Source organism: Suillus discolor (assembly GCF_016758755.1).
Source record: "Suillus discolor strain FC423 chromosome Unknown F5147scaffold_88, whole genome shotgun sequence".
Classification (NCBI taxonomy): domain Eukaryota; kingdom Fungi; phylum Basidiomycota; class Agaricomycetes; order Boletales; family Suillaceae; genus Suillus; species Suillus discolor.
Genome location: NW_024541335.1, coordinates 28,566 through 47,225, shown reverse-complemented (window position 1 = coordinate 47,225; position 18,660 = coordinate 28,566). Strand labels below are relative to the sequence as shown.

At 48.0% G+C, this 18,660-nt stretch overlaps 6 protein-coding genes across 6 annotated transcripts; 3 read left to right on the top strand and 3 right to left on the bottom strand.

The window, feature by feature from the left end:
- Nucleotides 1-6,807: 6,807 nt before the first annotated feature.
- F5147DRAFT_779534 (uncharacterized protein) lies at nt 6,808-9,783 on the top strand (the record flags this gene model as incomplete). Its single annotated transcript, XM_041442309.1, has 12 exons — nt 6,808-6,909; nt 6,957-6,962; nt 7,013-7,150; nt 7,199-7,649; nt 7,696-7,733; nt 7,788-7,885; nt 7,931-7,976; nt 8,026-8,169; nt 8,215-8,422; nt 8,966-9,398; nt 9,433-9,646; nt 9,703-9,783. 12 exons carry the CDS (start codon nt 6,808-6,810, stop codon nt 9,781-9,783), a joined length of 1,959 nt encoding a protein of 652 aa, XP_041286969.1.
- Nucleotides 9,784-9,958: 175 nt separating this feature from the next.
- On the bottom strand, nt 9,959-10,459 carry F5147DRAFT_619562 (uncharacterized protein; the record flags this gene model as incomplete). The annotated part of the gene is made up of 3 exons (XM_041432590.1): nt 9,959-10,145; nt 10,196-10,234; nt 10,297-10,459. Coding segments are annotated over 3 exons (387 nt in total), but the record flags the coding sequence as incomplete, so codon positions are not given.
- A 37-nt stretch (nt 10,460-10,496) lies between these two features.
- On the bottom strand, nt 10,497-11,530 carry F5147DRAFT_657579 (uncharacterized protein; the record flags this gene model as incomplete). Its single annotated transcript, XM_041434288.1, has 7 exons — nt 10,497-10,551; nt 10,577-10,693; nt 10,717-10,767; nt 10,892-11,002; nt 11,133-11,179; nt 11,224-11,341; nt 11,430-11,530. 7 exons carry the CDS (start codon nt 11,528-11,530, stop codon nt 10,497-10,499), a joined length of 600 nt encoding a protein of 199 aa, XP_041286967.1.
- A 1,498-nt stretch (nt 11,531-13,028) lies between these two features.
- Nucleotides 13,029-13,208, bottom strand: F5147DRAFT_548700 (uncharacterized protein; the record flags this gene model as incomplete). The annotated part of the gene is made up of 1 exon (XM_041430366.1): nt 13,029-13,208. A coding segment is annotated over one exon (180 nt), but the record flags the coding sequence as incomplete, so codon positions are not given.
- A 786-nt stretch (nt 13,209-13,994) lies between these two features.
- On the top strand, nt 13,995-15,320 carry F5147DRAFT_721777 (uncharacterized protein; the record flags this gene model as incomplete). The annotated part of the gene is made up of 5 exons (XM_041438883.1): nt 13,995-14,070; nt 14,118-14,355; nt 14,405-14,517; nt 14,542-14,861; nt 15,281-15,320. The coding sequence occupies exons 1-5, from the start codon at nt 14,038-14,040 to the stop codon at nt 15,318-15,320; spliced, it is 744 nt and encodes a 247-aa protein (XP_041286965.1). The 5' UTR covers nt 13,995-14,037.
- A 1,142-nt stretch (nt 15,321-16,462) lies between these two features.
- F5147DRAFT_821572 (uncharacterized protein) lies at nt 16,463-18,018 on the top strand (the record flags this gene model as incomplete). Its single annotated transcript, XM_041443708.1, has 2 exons — nt 16,463-16,714; nt 16,780-18,018. Exons 1-2 carry the CDS (start codon nt 16,481-16,483, stop codon nt 18,016-18,018), a joined length of 1,473 nt encoding a protein of 490 aa, XP_041286964.1. The 5' UTR covers nt 16,463-16,480.
- Nucleotides 18,019-18,660: the final 642 nt, after the last annotated feature.

Here is an 18,660-nt window from a genome sequence, read left to right as displayed (position 1 = left end):
CCATTCTAAGGAAGTCGCCGATACTTGCCTTAGCCTGAAACCTCCGACCTCTCACTCGAGAGAAGAACTACGTCTGTCTCGCCGATACTCAGTCCACTCAGACTAAGACAGCTCGACATACCCCAGTCGTAACAAAAGATTAAAGTCCTTTTCTTAGACGCCGCCACCTGCGACGTCAGCAAGACACCACGACTTCGTTAACTCCTTTGATCGGAGCTTTGAACTTAGGCGCGCTACCGCCAATACCACCATTAAATACAATGGCGGCCACCACTAAAGAATTTGAAATCAAGATCGGTACTCCCCCCGAATTCGACGGAGACCGCGATGAATCGCACAGGTTCATGCTGAACTGTAATGCGTATTTAGATATCAATGAGAAAATCTACGACAACGACAAGAAGAAAGTAATTTTCGCACTTTCGTTTATGACCAAGGGCAATGCAGCCGCTTGGAAAGAAGACTTCATGGAGACCGCTCAGAACGCCAAGCTGAAGAATACCGCAGGAAATCTCATCGGATACGGTAGCTGGGATGAGTTCAAGGTCTCATTTAAAGAAGCCTTCGGAGCTATTGACCCGAAGGGAACAGCCATGGCTAAAGTACGAGCCCTCGAGATGAAAGGAGACCTCCACACGTATATCTCCAACTACCGCCTCCTAGCCCATAAAGCAGGAATAACCGAGAACGTCACCAGAGTAGAGTTCTTCCGCGAAGGTCTTGACGTAGGACTTCGCAACAACCTCTACCATACTGGAGAAAGTCTAGATGACTTTGAAACCGTCGTCGCAACGTGTATCAACCTGGATAACGCTTTCCAACGGTTGAGAGCCATTCAGAAACGAGAGAATCCTACGCACTACCAGCCTAGGAAGAAGAAGTACGGAGATCGTCACTTCACCCCCCGCAGAAGCGATGCTATGGAGATAGACCAACTCTCCGAGTCTGAAGTAAAAAGACATCTCAAAGAAGGACGCTGCTTCAAGTGTCACCAAACGGGCCATCGCGCCAACGATACCACATTCCACCCTAGGGAAGAGAAGAAACAAAAAATGCCTATTCGAAGGAAAGTCGAGAAAGAAGAAAGCAGTGATGATGATGAAGAGGTAAACCGACGATTCGTGGAGATGGATTTTTAGGAAAGGAGTCTGCATCGATGTCAGTACCTCCTGTCCCAATACGACTTGTACAATCACTTGGAAATAAAAAGGAGCTTCGTGTCCCGGCTACTATTATTTCCACCAAGCGTAACAAAACCATCGAAACCTCAATGGTCATTGACTCCGGAGCAAGCGGAACCTTCATCAGCGAAGAATTCTGCAAACTCCACGGAATCAAGACCCACAAACTCTCGAAACCATTCCCCGTAATAACTGCAGATGGATCTGATGCAAGAGGAGGGCTCATCTCTCGTTACTGTGTCCTTATTGTCAAGATTGACGGGAGAACCATGATAGGAAAATTCAACATAACCAAATTATCAAAGAAGGATAAAATCCTGCTCGGATTCCCATGGTTAAAAGCACTGAACCCGTCAATCAACTGGACAAACAAGGAACTATCTCTTGTGCCGAACGAACGATCACTCGAAATCGAAAAGAAGATCGACCATCTTAGGAAACAACGTAATCTACCACTACTGTTTCCTCATCTCGTTCTCGCAGAGAAAGAATCATCCCGTGAATGGAAGAATTCCAAACTAAAGAAAAACCCCGTTTACCCACAAGCTTCTGCAGAAGAAATCGTCGACGAAGAGCTTCCTCACCTCGCACCAGATCAAGACGAACCGGATTACGACACTAAGGAAGACGTATGGTCAGAAAACTATGCTCCTCCAGTGGTCGATCCTTCTCTCTATCCCCTAAACGACGAAGACGTCCTGATCGAATATTCCCCTGACGGTTCTCAAGTTAGAGTAATCTCCGACGTCTCTTTTGATACTCCTCTCACCAGAGACGGTACGTCAAAACAAGAGCAAGGATATTCGAAAACTAGCAACAAAGCTCAAGAGTTCGCTGTCGCTGGAGAGAAAGAAAAAATGAAGAAGAGCTTCGAAGAACTCGTTCCATCTTACCTGCACACCTACGCTGATATTTTTGCAAAGGACGGTCTTAATAAATTGCCGCCGGAACGACCTGGTATCGATCACCGAATTGATCTGAAGCCGGGATTCATGCCCAGGACGTCCAAGATCTACCCATTATCAGGAAAAGAAAGAGAAGCAGTAAAGACCTTTATCACAGAAAACACCGCGAAAGGATTCATTGTACCCTCAAAGTCTCCGCAAGCCAGTGGATTTTTCTTCGTAGGAAAGAAAAGCGGAGAGTTGCGCCCTTGCCAAGATTATCGTTACCTCAATGACTGGACCATACGCAACCAATACCCGCTCCCGCTCCCTAAAACTCTCATAGAACGACTCTACAAGGCAAAACATTTCACAAAGATTGACATACGGTCAGGCTATAATAATATCAGGATCCACCCTGACGATAGATGGAAAGCGGCTTTCACTACCGAAGAAGGACTGTTTGAACCCACTGTAATGTTCTTTGGCTTAACCAATTCCCCCGCTACCTTCCAGTCCTACATGAACAACCGCTTCCAGAAAGAAATCAATGAGGGATGGATCGTTATTTACATGGACGACTTGCTCATCTTTTCCTCCGACCTCGCAGAGCACCGTGAGCGAACGAAACGAGTATTGGAGATACTCCGTCACGAACAACTGTTCGTCAAACCAGAGAAATGCACTTTTGATGCAACAGAAGTGGAATACCTAGGGATGATTATTCGTCCTGGAGAAGTTGCTATGGAGCACGCCAAAGTTGATGGAATAAAGGACTGGCCTACCCCGACATCCGTAAGGGACGTCCGCTCTTTTCTCGGGTTTTGCAACTTCTACAGGGCGTTTGTATCCCACTACTCTGATATCGCCCGTCCGCTTATCAATCTCACTCGGAAGGACCAAGTGTTTGCCTGGACGCCTGACGCTCAGACCTCGTTCGATAAACTCAAACAGTGTTTCATGACGAAACCAGTATTACGGAACCCTGATCCTACCCGCCAGTTTGCCCTTGCCACGGATGCCTCCTTGGTAGCAACAGGGGCTGTACTCCTCCAGACGGATGAAAATGGCGTCTATCACCCCTGTGAAAACATCTCCCAATCCTTCAACCCCGCCGAACGAAACTACGAAATCTTCGATCGCGAGCTGCTCGCTATTATCCGCGCTCTCAAAGAATGGCGTCACTATCTAGAAGGAAATCCCCATCCCATTCTCGTCTTCACCGACCACCTGAACCTCCTCTACTTTTCGAAGGCACAGAAACTCTCGCGCAGACAAGCACGGTGGCAGCTTGTTCTGTCTAATTATGATCTCGAACTGCATCACGTCCCCGGTACGAAACTCGCAGCACCTGACGCACTCTCTCGACGCCCAGATCACGGTCTTGGTGAACACGACAATGAGGATCGTGTACTCCTCCCAGACTCTATGTTCATACGGTTGCTCGACGATGAACTCTCTACCGCCCTCGCCCAGAATTCCTTAGATGACCCCATTTTCACCATCGCCAACGACGCTCTAGATGGGCTTTGCCTGCCCCCCATGAAGTCGGCCCTCTCTGACTGGAAAATCTCGGACGGGGTGCTCTATTATAAGTCCCGCGCTTATGTCCCGCCTTCAAACCGGCTGGCCATCTTATCCCGTCATCATGATCATCCCACAGCCGGCCACCCCGGACGGTTTAAGACCGAGGAACTCGTCAAGCGTGACTACTGGTGGCCTGCCATGGGCACTTTTATCCGCTCCTATGTCGCGGGCTGCGCTCTCTGTCAGCAGATGAAGACGGATACTCACCCCGTTTCGCCACCCCTTGTCCCCATTCCCTCCTCTGCCACCCGCCCCTTCTCTCAGGTCTCTGTGGACCTTGTCACCGACCTCCCTGTGTCCAACGGTTTTGACTCTCTCATGGTCGTGGTAGACCATGGCCTTACGAAGGGGGTGATTATTTCTCCCTGTAACAAAAACATCTCTTCTGAAGGAGTGGCTAAACTATTCTTTAAAAACGTATTCAGACGCTTTGGACTCCACGAGAAAGTGATTTCTGACCGAGGCCCTCAGTTCGTTTCGAAGTTCTCTAGAGAATTAGCACGCCTCCTCGGATATCAGATCGCTGCCTCCACAGCGTATCACCCTCAGACCGACGGTCAGACCGAACGACTCAATCAAGAGATAGAGACGTACCTCCGGATATACTGCAGAAGTAACCCCTATGAATGGTCGGACCACCTACCCCTCGCCGAATTTGTGCACAACCATCGAAGACACGAAGCAAGGAACGCATCTCCATTCTTCCTCATGATGGGATACGAGCCTCGCGGTATTCCCCACGTACTACCATCATCAGATACCCCTGCCGCAGAAGAAAGGGTTCGCACCCTTCAGAAGATCAGAGAAGAAGCCATCTCTTGCCACAATATCGCCATGCAACGAATGGCAGAAAGGACGCATGGAAAGAAGTATCAACCATGGAAGATAGGAGATAAAGTCTGGCTATCTGCGACCAACCTCATGACCACACTCCCATCTAGGAAGCTTGCGCCCAAACGACACGGGCCGTTCCCCATAACCGCGGTCTTATCACCAATCACGTTCACTCTTAGACTTCCCGAGCAATGGAAGGTTCACCCCACGTTCCATGCTTCCGAGCTATCTTCCTATCAGGAGACGGAAATACACGGACCGAACTACGAAGAACCACCTCCAGATATAGTCAACCAATCGGAGGAATACGAAGTCGAAGCAGTCCTGAGTCACAAGGGAACGGGTAAACGAAGACGCTATCTCGTATCCTGGAAAGGATACTCTTCTGGAAGTAACGAATGGATTCCAGCGGAGAATATGGAAAACGCCGAAGACCTACTTTCCGCCTATAAGAAGAGGCACAAGTTGAACTGAATCGATCAGTCCCCACTGTCATACCAAACAAAGAACATGTCTTACCCAACTACGTCTCCCACTGAGTCCAATGCCTCCTCCATCAGCCTCTGCGAATCCCCCTTCGCTGACAACGTTGTCAGCATCGAAGACGACGTTATCGTCGAAACCACTATCCTCTCCGTCGCCCACGCCCTCGAAATCGAAACCTACCTTAACAACCAGCCAGCAATACCAGCAGGAGTCGCTGCCACATATATCCATATCATTAGAGCCACCCAACGCCTCGAAGAAGAATTTGCCCAGATTGAAAACGACGCTCTCCGACTCTCCTGCAACCACGTTCAGCGGCGCATACGCTCGCTTACGCTTCAGCTATTCCCTCTTGGTTTTAGCACTATCTGCAGGGAAATTATACAGACTGTTGCTGATAGAAACTCCTTCCAAGTCGGCCGCCCGTTGCCTCCTATTACTCACAATCCCCCCGCTGTTCTACCTGATCCAACTTCGATTGGAGGGAACTTTGCACCGGTACCTGTACCTGTCCCAGCGCCCAGCGAGGTCCAAAGAAGGAACCTCCGTGGCGGATCCGCCATTCACGGCGTAACTAAGAAAAAGTCATCCAAAGGAAAGAAGCGCGAGGTCATCGACCTCACCGTAGAACCCCCTGCTATTCCATCCTCCAGCATCGTTATCAGAACCCCCTCATTAAAACAAATAGTCGGCACTATCGCCGACTCCAACTTCATCTGCCGACTCTGCAAGAAGCTCGGTCACAAGCACAAGAACTGCCCCCTGTACTACTGCCGCGTCTGCGGTGACACGAAACCTGGGCACTTTTCCATTTACTGCCCCTTCGCCACCACCAAGATACCATTCCCGTTGGTTTATACCGACGACGGCTTCTACGACGCGTTAGCCGCGTGGGAAGCGGAGAAAGATAAGAAAGAGGAAGAGGATCTTGCGCGCGCCGATAGGGAGTACTTGGCGCAGCCAGAAGAATTAGAATTCCACAATGCCGACGCCGACCCCATCTACTACGAGAACCAGGACAACTAGTGATGTCGATGCCGGTGACATCGACCATAACACGGGGGTAATGTTACGGTATATTCATTCTCTTCGTTTCTCTTTCGATACTGGACAATGGTACATGCACACGGCTCTTAACGAACGACCAATCACCTTCCAGAACCTCACTCATATCGTCGCCAAGCTAACGTTCCGTGCTAGTAACCATCACTAGTGTTTAGACCACTATCTCTTATCAAAGCGGGCTGTCCGCACCATGGTTACTATCTCTTATCTGTTATCTCTTATCACTTACCAAGCGGGCTGTCCGCCTTCTATCTTGATACGCACTTACGAGCTCCGCTTGAACTTACGCTATATAGTTACATAGCGTACCCCATGTATTTCCTCACTTTAATCTACTGGGTTTTACCTGGACAAGTCCTTTAGCAAGGTCTCCAACCTTGCTATCTAAGAACCACCATTCTAAGGAAGTCGCCGATACTTGCCTTAGCCTGAAACCTCCGACCTCTCACTCGAGAGAAGAACTACGTCTGTCTCGCCGATACTCAGTCCACTCGGACTAAGACAGCTCGACATACCCCAGTCGTAACAAGTAGCGCTTTCAGCGCATACCTCTAGATCCTTGCTGCACTCGCTTCCCCTTTAGGGTCGAACGCACTTGTCGTCTCAAGTATAGCAGACTAGGCAACGCATGACCTTACAACAATTATAGATACAGTCAGGAGCATTGTTCATGCCTCGCTGTATCGTTGAACCTTCAATGCCAATGTAAGTGTTCTTCGGTCTATCAATTGTGTTATTCCTGATATTATGTTCTCATTGCAGGAACAGATATGCCAGTCAGCACACGCACCAGCGAATGGACGATGCAGACAATGGAATGGATTTCAACAAAAATATGGATCGACCTCATCCTGACAATGAAGCTTGAGGAGGTGTTGAACCAGTAGCCTCGAATGACGAGCTCACAGACCCGGAGCAGGATGAAGTATCTACATTTTTTCTTCTCTACTCTTGCATTAATTATTTGTACTCAAGGCTTACGATGTTCTCAAGCGCCACCATGCAAAGAACGGGCAGCAAAAAGCTCCTTCACCAACCTATCTGTCAAAGGGGAAGGGAAAGGAATGGGCACGCACTTTTAAGCTGCCTGGAGGAACTTCTACTGTTCAAGCGGTTCGTAGACACTCACCTACACTTCACTCATGTCCCTCTCGTTCAAAGTCTCCACGTCGACAATCATCTCAGCAAGACAGATATGTACGCACTTCATCTTCATGTACGCAGTCTCCTCTTCGGCGCCCATCTCGACCAATCACTTCCTCAAGTCGCAGTCATACACAGCCCACATCTCGTAGGAGCTCTCCACCACGTTCTCCATCTGACCCTATTCTACCTTCAAGCCGTGAACGTTCTCGTACCTCTACACCTGAAGATGCTCATCAATCCAGCAACAGCAAACGAAAGGTCAAGACAAACCAAGAGGATCCCTCGAAGCTAGGATTTTATCCGCCCACTTGGCAAACATTCCTGCAGACGGCCAAGTTAGAGATGCGGTTGCAAGCTGTTCTAGCTACTCCAGTTCCGGAATCCCAGGAAGCCCTTAACCTTGCAAGAGAAGTCTTGCCCACTGTGCTATGGACATACCACGAGAAGAAGATTAAACTCGAGAGAGGTATGTTCTTCCTACTCCACCGTCTACCCTTCTCACCATTTGCAAGGCTACTTTCTGGAGTACAGCACACAGATGTGCCGGCTGGTACGTTCTTTGTTTATTGATGGCTCATGCACTCACTGATACCATGTCCATGAGCTTTGCAATGATCTCTTTACATTTCGCACAGAACTCAAGAAAATTGTCGTCTCTATTGCCAAAAGGGCATACAATATCTTCCCGCAGGGCTCCACAATGTGAAAGGAGGAATGTCAAAGGCAGGTCACTGCAGCCGCCACTAGGCTCCTCAAGAGTGGTGACTACCTCCGGCTCCCTGACTCATCTGGTGTAGGTTGCAATTCCTAGTCATAGCATCATTTAAAATTAATTTTTGCAGGGAAATTTCAAGAACTTCACAGTGCAGGCTCTCAAGGACGTTTGTCTCGAATTCTACTACAGCAACAGTAAGAAAGCATTAAAGAACACGGACGAATTCCACCAAACAATCCCCATTAATGCAATGCTTCTTGTAGCAGCGGTGGTATGCTTACAATTCTTTATTTTTTCATCGCTGATAGTTCGACAGTTGAAGGGCGTTATCTCTGGCTTTCGTGAGACTGGCACCGACAAGGTTCCTGAATTAACCACTGAGCAATGTAGGGCCCACTTCGTCAACTTACAGAAATCGATTGACACCCTGCTCGACATTCCGGAGCGTCGCGAAGAGCTTGAAGACATGTTGGAGCAATGGGCTAGGATTGGCATGGGGGATTTCAATGAGTATGCAGATGGGAGTGCGAGTGACGCAGAGGACGTTAATATCATACTTTAGTAGTTAGTGATGTGCACGGCCCGGCTTCAGGCTGTGGGCCGGCCAAAGCCGAGCCGGGCCCAAGTCAGGGCCTGACCACGGCCCAGGGCCTGGCTTGAGGTGTTGAAAAGCCTGAGCCGGCGGCTCAGGCTGCGGCTTTTTGTCCCTCATAGATATCGATTTTACAGACCTCCACAGACTCAATGACATCTTGATTTGACGTGTACTGCCACTCATCCACCCCAACCCAGAGTTGTGCGCCCACCAATCGTGAGCAACCTCACTTTTTCTCATATGTCTCGTTAGACCTTTAACCATGGTTTTCAGGTCTTGATTCTTGCAATCCTCGCCATGCGCATGCACCACCATCTCTGGCAGGTGAATCAACATCCACACGACACCGCTGGCGCCATCATTTCCGTTCAAGAGCCTTGAGCTTGTCACCAACAAGGTCCGTTTTGGCAGAGGACTTAGAGAACGCCGAGAATCTTCATGCACTGTGCAGTCTCATGCAAACCACACATAGATGCATTACATCCCGCTTGGAGAGACGCTCGAGTATTATTCCAGCTTCGCAAATCTGATCACATCCTCATGCCCATGTCCATTGTTCTCGAGCGTGAAAACGAGGAGCGTCGCCAGTTGGAGCGGGAGTTGTCTTTGATGGCACTATCGAGTCCAGTTGCTTCTTCCGCATCAACTTACACATCATCTTCAGCATCCATGTATTCGTCATCTTCAGCATCCATGTACTCGTCATCTTCAGCATCCACTTACACGTTGTCTTCAGGATCAACACGTCCTTCATCAGTGCCGTCTATTGCATCGGAGATACTGACTGCCAACTCGCTGCCACCTCTAAGCTGGGATAGTACAAGCAACCAAGATGAATCAGGATATCACTCCCCATCTCATGATCATCGATCCCGCCGCGACACAGCATTGTCCTCACTCTCTGAGTATAGTCGATATTTAAATAATCTGACATCTCAGCGAGAAGATCGGATCAAGTCCCCTAGAGCACCATCCCGACACTGCCATGTTCTCAATGCCCACTTACCCTTCGCGAGATCTCCTCATCTTCTTCCCTCCTCCTACTCACGTCTGTCGTCTGCACTCGTTTGAGCCATGTCAGCAGTTGCTGACGTGCACTGGGCGTTTGCGCATGGTGTTCGTGGTATTGGGAATGGCGTGGTGGATGGCATTGGTATGCGCGTGTCGTTGATTGCTCACCGTTACAAATATGCTTAGATTGAATTTTAGATCATTTTGTTCTTGAAAGCCGTCATTGAGCCCAAGCCAAGCCGCGGCTTTGGCCTGGCTTGGGCTCACAGCTTGGCCTGAGCTTTTGCAAAGCCCAAGCCCCCCAAAGCCGGGCCTAAGCCGGGGCTTTCAGGCCGAGCCGGGCCCACACATCACTATTAGTAGTGCTCTGATCAATATGCCATGTTTTTTTTTTGTTAGACAATCATTACCACAGTTTGGATCATGTTTACTGTGTGAAACTGGAATTAAATGTATCCTTTGTATGGTCTGTATCATGTGTGCAGTTTGTCTGCATTGTAACAAGATGTACAGATTGTAGGGGTATGTGACAGTATTGTAAAGGGGGGACTTCCTTGTGTAATTGTAATGCTTGTACAATACTGTACAATCTTGTACACTATTGTACAGGCGCCCCCTAGTTTGCTGATGGAGTATGTGTTCTGTGTATGTTGTTAGATCGCACATCAACAATCCCCTGTCCAGTACTCACCGTGCCAACGTTCAGTGGCGAAATGGACATATCTGCAACCTTCAGGTTCGACACCCCGTATACATTTAGCCGAGTGTCGACAACTCCCTGACAGCACTCACCAATATCGCGGTGGAATCGATCAATCACCTCGTCATCTTTGGTAGTGTAAACAATGTCAGGCACATTCAAGTCCACTGGCCCGAAGGCTTCTCTGCAGGCTGCAGCGCTTCCCTCTGGGAAATCAGGATGGCCGGCGGTGACTTCACCTCGGTAGGAAGCCATGCATTAAAGAAGTTCGCGTGTCTTTTTGTTCCCGAAGTTAAGAGGAACAATATCGGATGGACTGGTCGGAGTGTCGTAGCGATGTGAAGTGCCTTCAAATGAAATGCGTCCACTCACTTATCTAGGAAGCCTGTAGTGAAGTCCATTCCTTCTTTTCCATCCTCCGTCACATTGATACGGACCACTGTTGAGAAGCACGTTGCAGGAAGTGAAGATGTGAGAAGCGTCACGTATCTGCATGCCACATACTTGCTTACACCCGGAGATCTGCATGAACCACTTCGTCGGAGTGGACTATGTGCCATATACTATCAGCTTATCTTAATGTAATGCGACATGGCATACGATATCGAAGACTAGCAGCTACTAGATCAGAAAGATGTTACGACACTAGTGAGTTGTGGTGCAGCTATATTATTGGGGAAGACTTACCAAACCGAGGTTGTGGGCTGCAGAGAGTTTTCATCAAGATATGTGCTCGATGATTCGTTGGGCATCCGTGGAGATACGATAGCTGGTACTGGGCCAAACCCGTAGGCAATCCTACATAAGGGAAGAATGTTATTATGGTGCAGTGCTTTCTACATGCGGAAGTCGTCCATCAACGTTGTCAACCTCTGCAAAAGTTTTCATATCATTATAGCGGGTGTTCCAAATCAACATATAGGCCCACCTTGCTAAAGATATCCTTGAAACGATCTTCACATATTTAACCGCCACCTTGAGATTTACCATCAGATGTCAATTTGATACGAAACTTATACCAACCTCCATAGTGTGATCTTTTCTGAGAACCTGCATTTCCATATGTCACCGAAACTGTCCTGGGCAATAGCATAAGTCAATTCCTCGACAACCTTCGTGGTAAGGTCGACCAGGCGTCTAAATTGTTACCATGTGAGTCACTAAAGTGGGAAGGGAAAGTATTTATTGCACTGGTAGCATAATGAAGTCGGATCTCTATAGGCACGTGGCAGTTTGGGTGACCACAAGAACAGGGATATTTGCAGGATTCCTGCCTTTGTGTCGACGTTCAAAAGCTGGCTGTAGAACCAAGGTGCTAGCATTCATGGGAGTTTACCACGACCACAGGAATATGCCGCTGTATCAACCCTTTTGGTCGTCCAACCAGCCATCTAATAGTACTACCATGTGCTATCCGCAGCTCTGCAATCGATCAGCATCTCATGCGAAGACAATTTTGATGGCATTGTCGGATCAGCTAGATTCCCCTTTTGTTCAGCTCTTGCTTCAGTCAGTGGTCCCATCACAGCCCATCTAGCAGGTGAGCATCACCCTGCTCGTGCAACCATCAAAGTGCACGTCCGCCTGGTCTCGCCAGTGCCAGGAACTGTAGATCTCGATACGAGAGATCGTAGAACGCTCGTATCTTCTCTCATAACATCCTCGCACTTTCATTCAGGTCATCGTTTGAACCCTAACGAATCCGACCCCCAGTTATGTCCTTCTCGGAACTGTCCAGCATTGCTGGATAACGCTCCATTAATGCAGGAGGCGTCTGGGTACACTGGCTTGATGCCTGTAGATATTGCAAGGAATCTGTGTGTCATGCTGGAAGGAAAAAGGACCCAGGGCGATGCTAAGGACACAAACACTAAGACGTGAAAATACGCACTTGAAGCATGATACCTCTTGAGTACTAGGAAAGCCCACAAAATTATTTGATTCGTCGGAAACTTGAAAAAGCTCTCGTCCGATCCATCTCACCATCCCTCCTATGGAAGAAAAGAAACAAGACTCGCTAGAAAACTCCGATAGTAGAACTTCCATCCCGAAGTCAGCCACACATGCCAGTGCTCGTCCAAGTGAGTGATCCATACCCGGAAATATAACGCCATGGTCATGCAGGGTCATAAAAGCTTGAATTGGTGCGAGAAAAGTCGATGCGTACGATAAAGAACTGCAGAAATGATTGTCTAGTCCCGTGAAACGGGGTCAGCAATTGTAACAGGTGTAATGGCCACTTACCGGTGCTCATCATCACTTTCGGGTCGACGCAGTGATTTGCTCCAAGTAATGCGTCCGAGTGCCATTTACTGTCTTCTGCATATGTTTAGCAACCCTCGCTCAAACTACTACGCAAGCACACACCTCGTATCAGCGCCACATCTCGTGCCTTTGTGCATGCACCCCGCCCAAAAACAGCTGCCAGACCAGCTCTCACAGCTTCGCATCCTGCCTCTGGGACCTGTAAGCCATATATGGGTGGATGCTTGATTGGGTCATGGTGCGTGTATTGTGTTTTATGGTGCTAATAGAGACTGCAGCTGTGAAAAGCAATTGTAAGGATGTCGTACACACAGCGCGGATCTCATGAGTGAGAGAAAACAGGGTATAGGGTCTAACACTACAAAATGCATCACAATCCTCACCTGATCCAGTACCGCTGCCGCCAGCTTCATCGTTTGTATGGTGTTCAGAATCCTGATGAGGAGCAGCTTAACATGGCTAGATGGATATTGAGAGAGAGGTACGATACATTTTATTGGTAACATGTACACCTGCAACTAAGTTCGGTGTGAGTGTAGTTAGCAAACACTTGGCATTGTTTTATGATGGAGCGACATACCTTCAAGTTCACGTCTGGATCGCTTTTTATGACTTTCGTAATGTGAGTGAGAGGGAGTGGAGGATTCCTGTAACCTGGTGTCTCCTTCTCTGCTGGACGATCCACTTGCTGCCGCCAAAATGAACGAAGGGAATCATTGAGAAGCTCCGAATCCCGAACTACACGTATGGGGCGACATTAAAGAGTAGGTGGGAAGATCTGATATTAGCGGGTCAAAGCGGCGAAGGTTCGAAGGCAGGACTCTGTAATTAAGGGGGGGATGGCCACACTGATCATCCCGGTCATGCCATTCCTATTGCAATATGAATTCCATTACGTTGAATGACCTCGAGTGTGGTCGCAAAAGTAGGAATCTCGCAACGACTAGCCAGAGGCATTTTTGGCATTGCCCATTCCAGATTAGTTGGAAGTGAATCAAAAGTCACGCACATTAAGCCACGCTTCTCTTCCATTGAAAGATCTGTTATATGATCACCGGATGACTTTCAAACGTGTGCGCACTGCGCGGGACTCCGGGCAGAAACAGTGAATTCAGGTGTATCGTGGTGATTGAACCGGAACGATAAGATGGCAAACACAGGTCAATAACGTGCCACGCATGCTTCATTCCGATCTTTCGATTCAGCAGTACCCCGCAACGCGTCATAGTAAGTACCTCATTATCAATTTACTAGTAGGGATCTTTTGATCCCACGGAAGCAAGTGTCTATCCGCGGGGTGTTGCTCCAAATGCAACTTGAAACCGCGTGCTCGGCATGTGCAGTCCATATTGGTGTGTTTCTACTCTTCAGGTGTTTTGTCCGACGAACTGGGAAATGAATACATGCGTGGCGATTGATTCAAATACTGTACCTCGGAACACTAACGAAATGATAAATTTTACTTAAAAGGCATCACACTGGGGAAGAAGAGCTGATTCTACTTGAATGCAGCGAAGGCGCAAGTAGACATACCCTTCACTTTTTTCTTGTCTTGAGTCATCATTGCAATGTCGAGTCCTGCTCACACACAACCACCTAGTGTGAGTGTTGTCCAACTTTTGCTTAGCTGGGATTAACTTGAAATCAGTCCAACCATACTGAAATTGAAGAGCCTCCACACCACATAGTAGACACGCTCGGCATCGTCATTTGTGGAGAAAGCGGATCTGGCAAAAGTTCATTGGTCAATTTGATCGCTGGGACGAACATTGCGAAGACATCCCCCGATGCTGTGGGATGTACGACTGGAACAAATGTGTACGACTCGGACAATTTGATAAATTCCCAGTACGAGACGTTGAAGGTAAAGCTTATCGATACAGCTGGTCGGTCCAGTTCACCCCTCTTCGTGGCTATTACTGAATTGAATTGCAGGTCTGGATGAGGGCACTGAAGGGACTGTCTCAGACAAGGAAGCTCGAAACATTTTGAAGAAGCTTCTTCGAACTCTGACGGAGCAAGGCAACGCTCAACTCATCATATACCGTGTGCGGGGTGGGAAGAAGATTTAGACACTCCGCCGGAACTACGAGTTAATCCGCTCCCAAGTCAAGAGCAAAGTTCCAATTGTCCTTGTCGTCACATGTTTGGAAGTTTATCGGCCAGAGATGGAAGACTGGTGGAAGGTTAATGAAAACACCATCTCAGACCTCGGGATGATCTTCGCTGGCCACGCGTTTATCACCACGGTGGAAACGACAGAACCTATGTTTGTGGAGCGCCGCAGCCAGTCATACGATGCTGTCTGGAACCTCATCGAGCAGTATCGCCCATCGAATAACACGACCGTTCACACTGGATTGTTGCAAGGCACTATTCATGGGGTCACAATGTATGTTATTTCCACACTTTGTATATCAAATTTTCCTCACATTGGTAAGTAGGACCCAGCATGACAGTTGGGGGTGGTACAGGCGGGTGTTAGCTACCATTTGCTTGGCTTAGTCACTAGGGCCTTCGGCACATCATCATCCCGACTAGGCCGACGGTGATGATAAGGAGTCTTTTCCGGAGTCTGCGTCCATTCTTATCCAGATATGTTTGAATTTTTTCGATATAGTATCGCCCGTCCAATTTGAGCAGTAATCAAATGCGTGATTATACAGTACATAGCAGCTTTCAGGATCGTTGAGCGCTTGGACCTCAATGAATCGTAGAACCATTATCTGTACCTGTGCACCCCCCACTCATCCATTCTCTACAATGCAGAATTTTGTCATTGAATTCATCAACAAATACTAGGTTTCATAGCGAGAAAAGCACGCTTGAGGCAAGCGCAGGCATCGACTAGTGTGTGCGACGGGAAAAGAAAAGTAAGCGCTTTGTCAATATTCTAGAAGAGGTTCTGTCGCCGTCGCTACCTGTTGTGTCTGCTCCGCTGATATCGATAGTGGCCACCACTTGTCTAAAATCTCCTAGATACCGAGATTGGCATCTTGAATTCCAAGTGGACACAATTGTCACCGAGCAAGAGCGTGCATCAGCGTTGCGCAGCACGCCGGGGTGGACACGAACCGCATGCTAAATATATATGTTAGAGTTAAGTTCCTAATAATGTATACAGGTTGCTTCCCTCGACTCCTTTAGGATGCTACTTTGTATCATCATACCTTTTTCTGGATTCCGACTATGTTCCCGGCTTCCTTCGGGATACTTCCTTGTATCACTACATGGACTCGTACCTATTTTCAGGAAGGACCTTGGACGAGGCTGATTTCAGTATGGTAGCTTATTGAAGAAAAGTGATCTGGGACTTTGAGAATGGCAGGACGTACAGCGCCAGATGACATCCCGGGTAGGTGAAACAGTGCCACTGGCGGGCATTTTGAGGGGGTCTATCTGAAACACCAGGTAATGTATCATCGGGTCATCCAGATGCCAGTTGCCTGAGTCCGAATCTTGGCAGTATCACCGTATCATTGTATCTAACGCTAATCTCACTTGTCAAAAAGAAGTTTGATGCTTACCTTACGGGTACTGCAACGTGCAGATATTCAGTAATATCACTGCTAAATGCAGCTAGTCCTCTAGGAAAGTACCCAATATAGCGAGTGAAATACTTACAACTGTCTATTGGCTGTGTACTGTATCTGCTGACATGCTATCGCAGTGCATCCACCTTCTACCCTTCGAGACCACTCACTAGAGGTGAGCTGCATACATATCTCTGCGGGCACCACGGTACTGGTGAGTGGGTCAGAGAAAGCCTCAGTGCGGATATCATTAATATGGAGCTTGGAGCCTTGGAGCCTTGGAGCCTTGGAGCCTTGGAGCCTTGGACGCTGTGGAACTCGTCGTGGTTGGTCCCACCAAAGTGTAGAAGAGACTCGAATAGCTTTCCCACGAAACAGCTGTCGCTTGTATTCTCACGGTTCGCACTTGCAAATGCATGTAGGCAATGTTTTTATATTTACATGAAATCTAGTTTTGAGTCCTGACTCTACCCCAGTGATGCATCAGGCTTTACTTGTTCCCAAAGTCCTCCTGGAGATATTTGCCTATGTGAATATAATACCATCTACTGAGACAACATCGACCCAGGAATTGCTTGCAGTGCTTGCAAGGACATGCAAAATCTTCCACGAGCCTGCGATGGATTTACTGTGGGCTGAAATCGATGGGTTAGAACCACTGCTGGGCTGTGTAGCGAGGTTACATCCACTGATATATCATAGTGATACAATGGTCAGTGCACGACTTCATTACGCTTTGTTCATTTCTTTTCGACTCACTGAGCGTCTACATAATAGTGGGACGAACCCTGGGCGAAAGGTGTCAAACCATTATCTGCCCATGAGGCCTGTCAATTTCTGCGTCACTCCTCTCGTATACGCACATTGGACATACGATCTGATCATCCGCACCTTCTCTCTGTCATCCCCGCCGAGGCATGCATATTTCCGAGGCTGAAGTCATTAAGTCTTACCACCGTATATTTGAACCTCTTTCTGCCTCACATGCTGCACCGATGTCATCTATTGGGCGTCGATGGGGATCTGCAATCTTTTGTGACATGTTGCATTGCTCTGGAGCATTTATACATCTACACTCCCGAATGGCGCCAGGCTGACAGCACAGCAAATCAGATGTCATTGCTATCCGATAGGATTCATTGGTGCACGCGGCTTGTAACTCTTTCTTCTCCAATGCTCGACTGGGCAACATGGAAGCACCTCTCCCACCTCCCTACCCTTCGCAAATTGGAAATTGAACAAGCGTATAAAGAGTATCCTTCGCTGCCAAAACAAGATATCGTGAATTTATCATTCCTTAACATCACAAGGCTTTCCTTTCAAGAGCTCTACGATGCTGGAGACATCGTCACAGTCATGCAACACTCACAATTTCCCTCGCTGAAAGAGTTCGAGTTTGAAGCCAACTGTCTGTCTTCAGAAGAAGCCGAGCAACTCTTTCATGCTCTGTCCCACTGCAAAGCGTGTCGGACTCTAGAAGAAATCACCATCCATTGTCTTGAACACAAATTCGACGGAAGCCAATACGGCGAGTCTTTGACACCAATTCTGCATTTCCTTTGCTTTACACAGCTCCGAACCCTGAAGCTCATGTTTTATGATTTCTGCATCTACCTGGATAATGGCATGCTCTTGCAAGCCATGTCTACTTGGCTGCACATCCGCACTCTGGAAATCGATGACGCAGGTGGCCCTTCTTCCGAAGTCTCCCTCCGTGGATTATTCACAGTGATCGGTCTATGTCCACAATTGCATACACTACAAGTTCCAATCAATATTACAACTATTGACATCGATCCTGATGCCGAGCCAATACAACATACCTCCCTACGATCGTTGGCTTTGGACTTATCCGGATTTCTAATAGATGCTGAAACTATCGCTCGCATCATTTCCGCCTGGCTCCCTTGTGTCGACCAAGTTCAAAACCTATATTGTTTGAATTGGGTTGAAGTCAACAAGTATCTTAGATCTTTGAGAATGGCTACTGCGCCGTATGTTGCGGGAGCCTCCTAGAATAATCGAGTATCTTCATGTCCGGGAATGTTGTTACATACATTCAAGTTCATTCGTTCATTCGTTATCGTTGTCGTTGCTATTGACTGCAGTTATAAACTACTGTACTAGTACTTCTGCATAATTGGTTCACTGTCATTAGTACGATTTCCAACATGATTACGTGCGCCACCTGAGCTCCACCGTTCACTGTGCTCGACGGTCCCCTCCCTCCTGTATACCTTTTGATATCCGTGTCTGTAACAGCCATGTGATTACACAGCACAATACTCATCTTCCCATCAGGAGACAACGTGTCTTACTTACGGTACGCCTTCTCTGTCTCATAAGTTTTATTCTATCTGGTCACCTACTCAAGTTCCATACTCGCAGGTCGCCGCTTGAACAAGCTATGATCTGATATTCACCAGGCAGGTGAGACGAGCTGTGTTGTCCAAATTTATGGCAGGGCGTTGTCGCTGACATTCCATCCGGCGCTGCAGTATGTGATCGTTACTTGAAGTGTGCAACTAAACCTATAGTTGCGTCGCGTCTACCTTGACATAGCCGAACTTAAGGTCATATTGGCCTGCTATAGCCATTGGATTTCGATTGCATACCTAGAGTGCGATCACAAAAGCAGGCAACGACTAACCAGTGAGT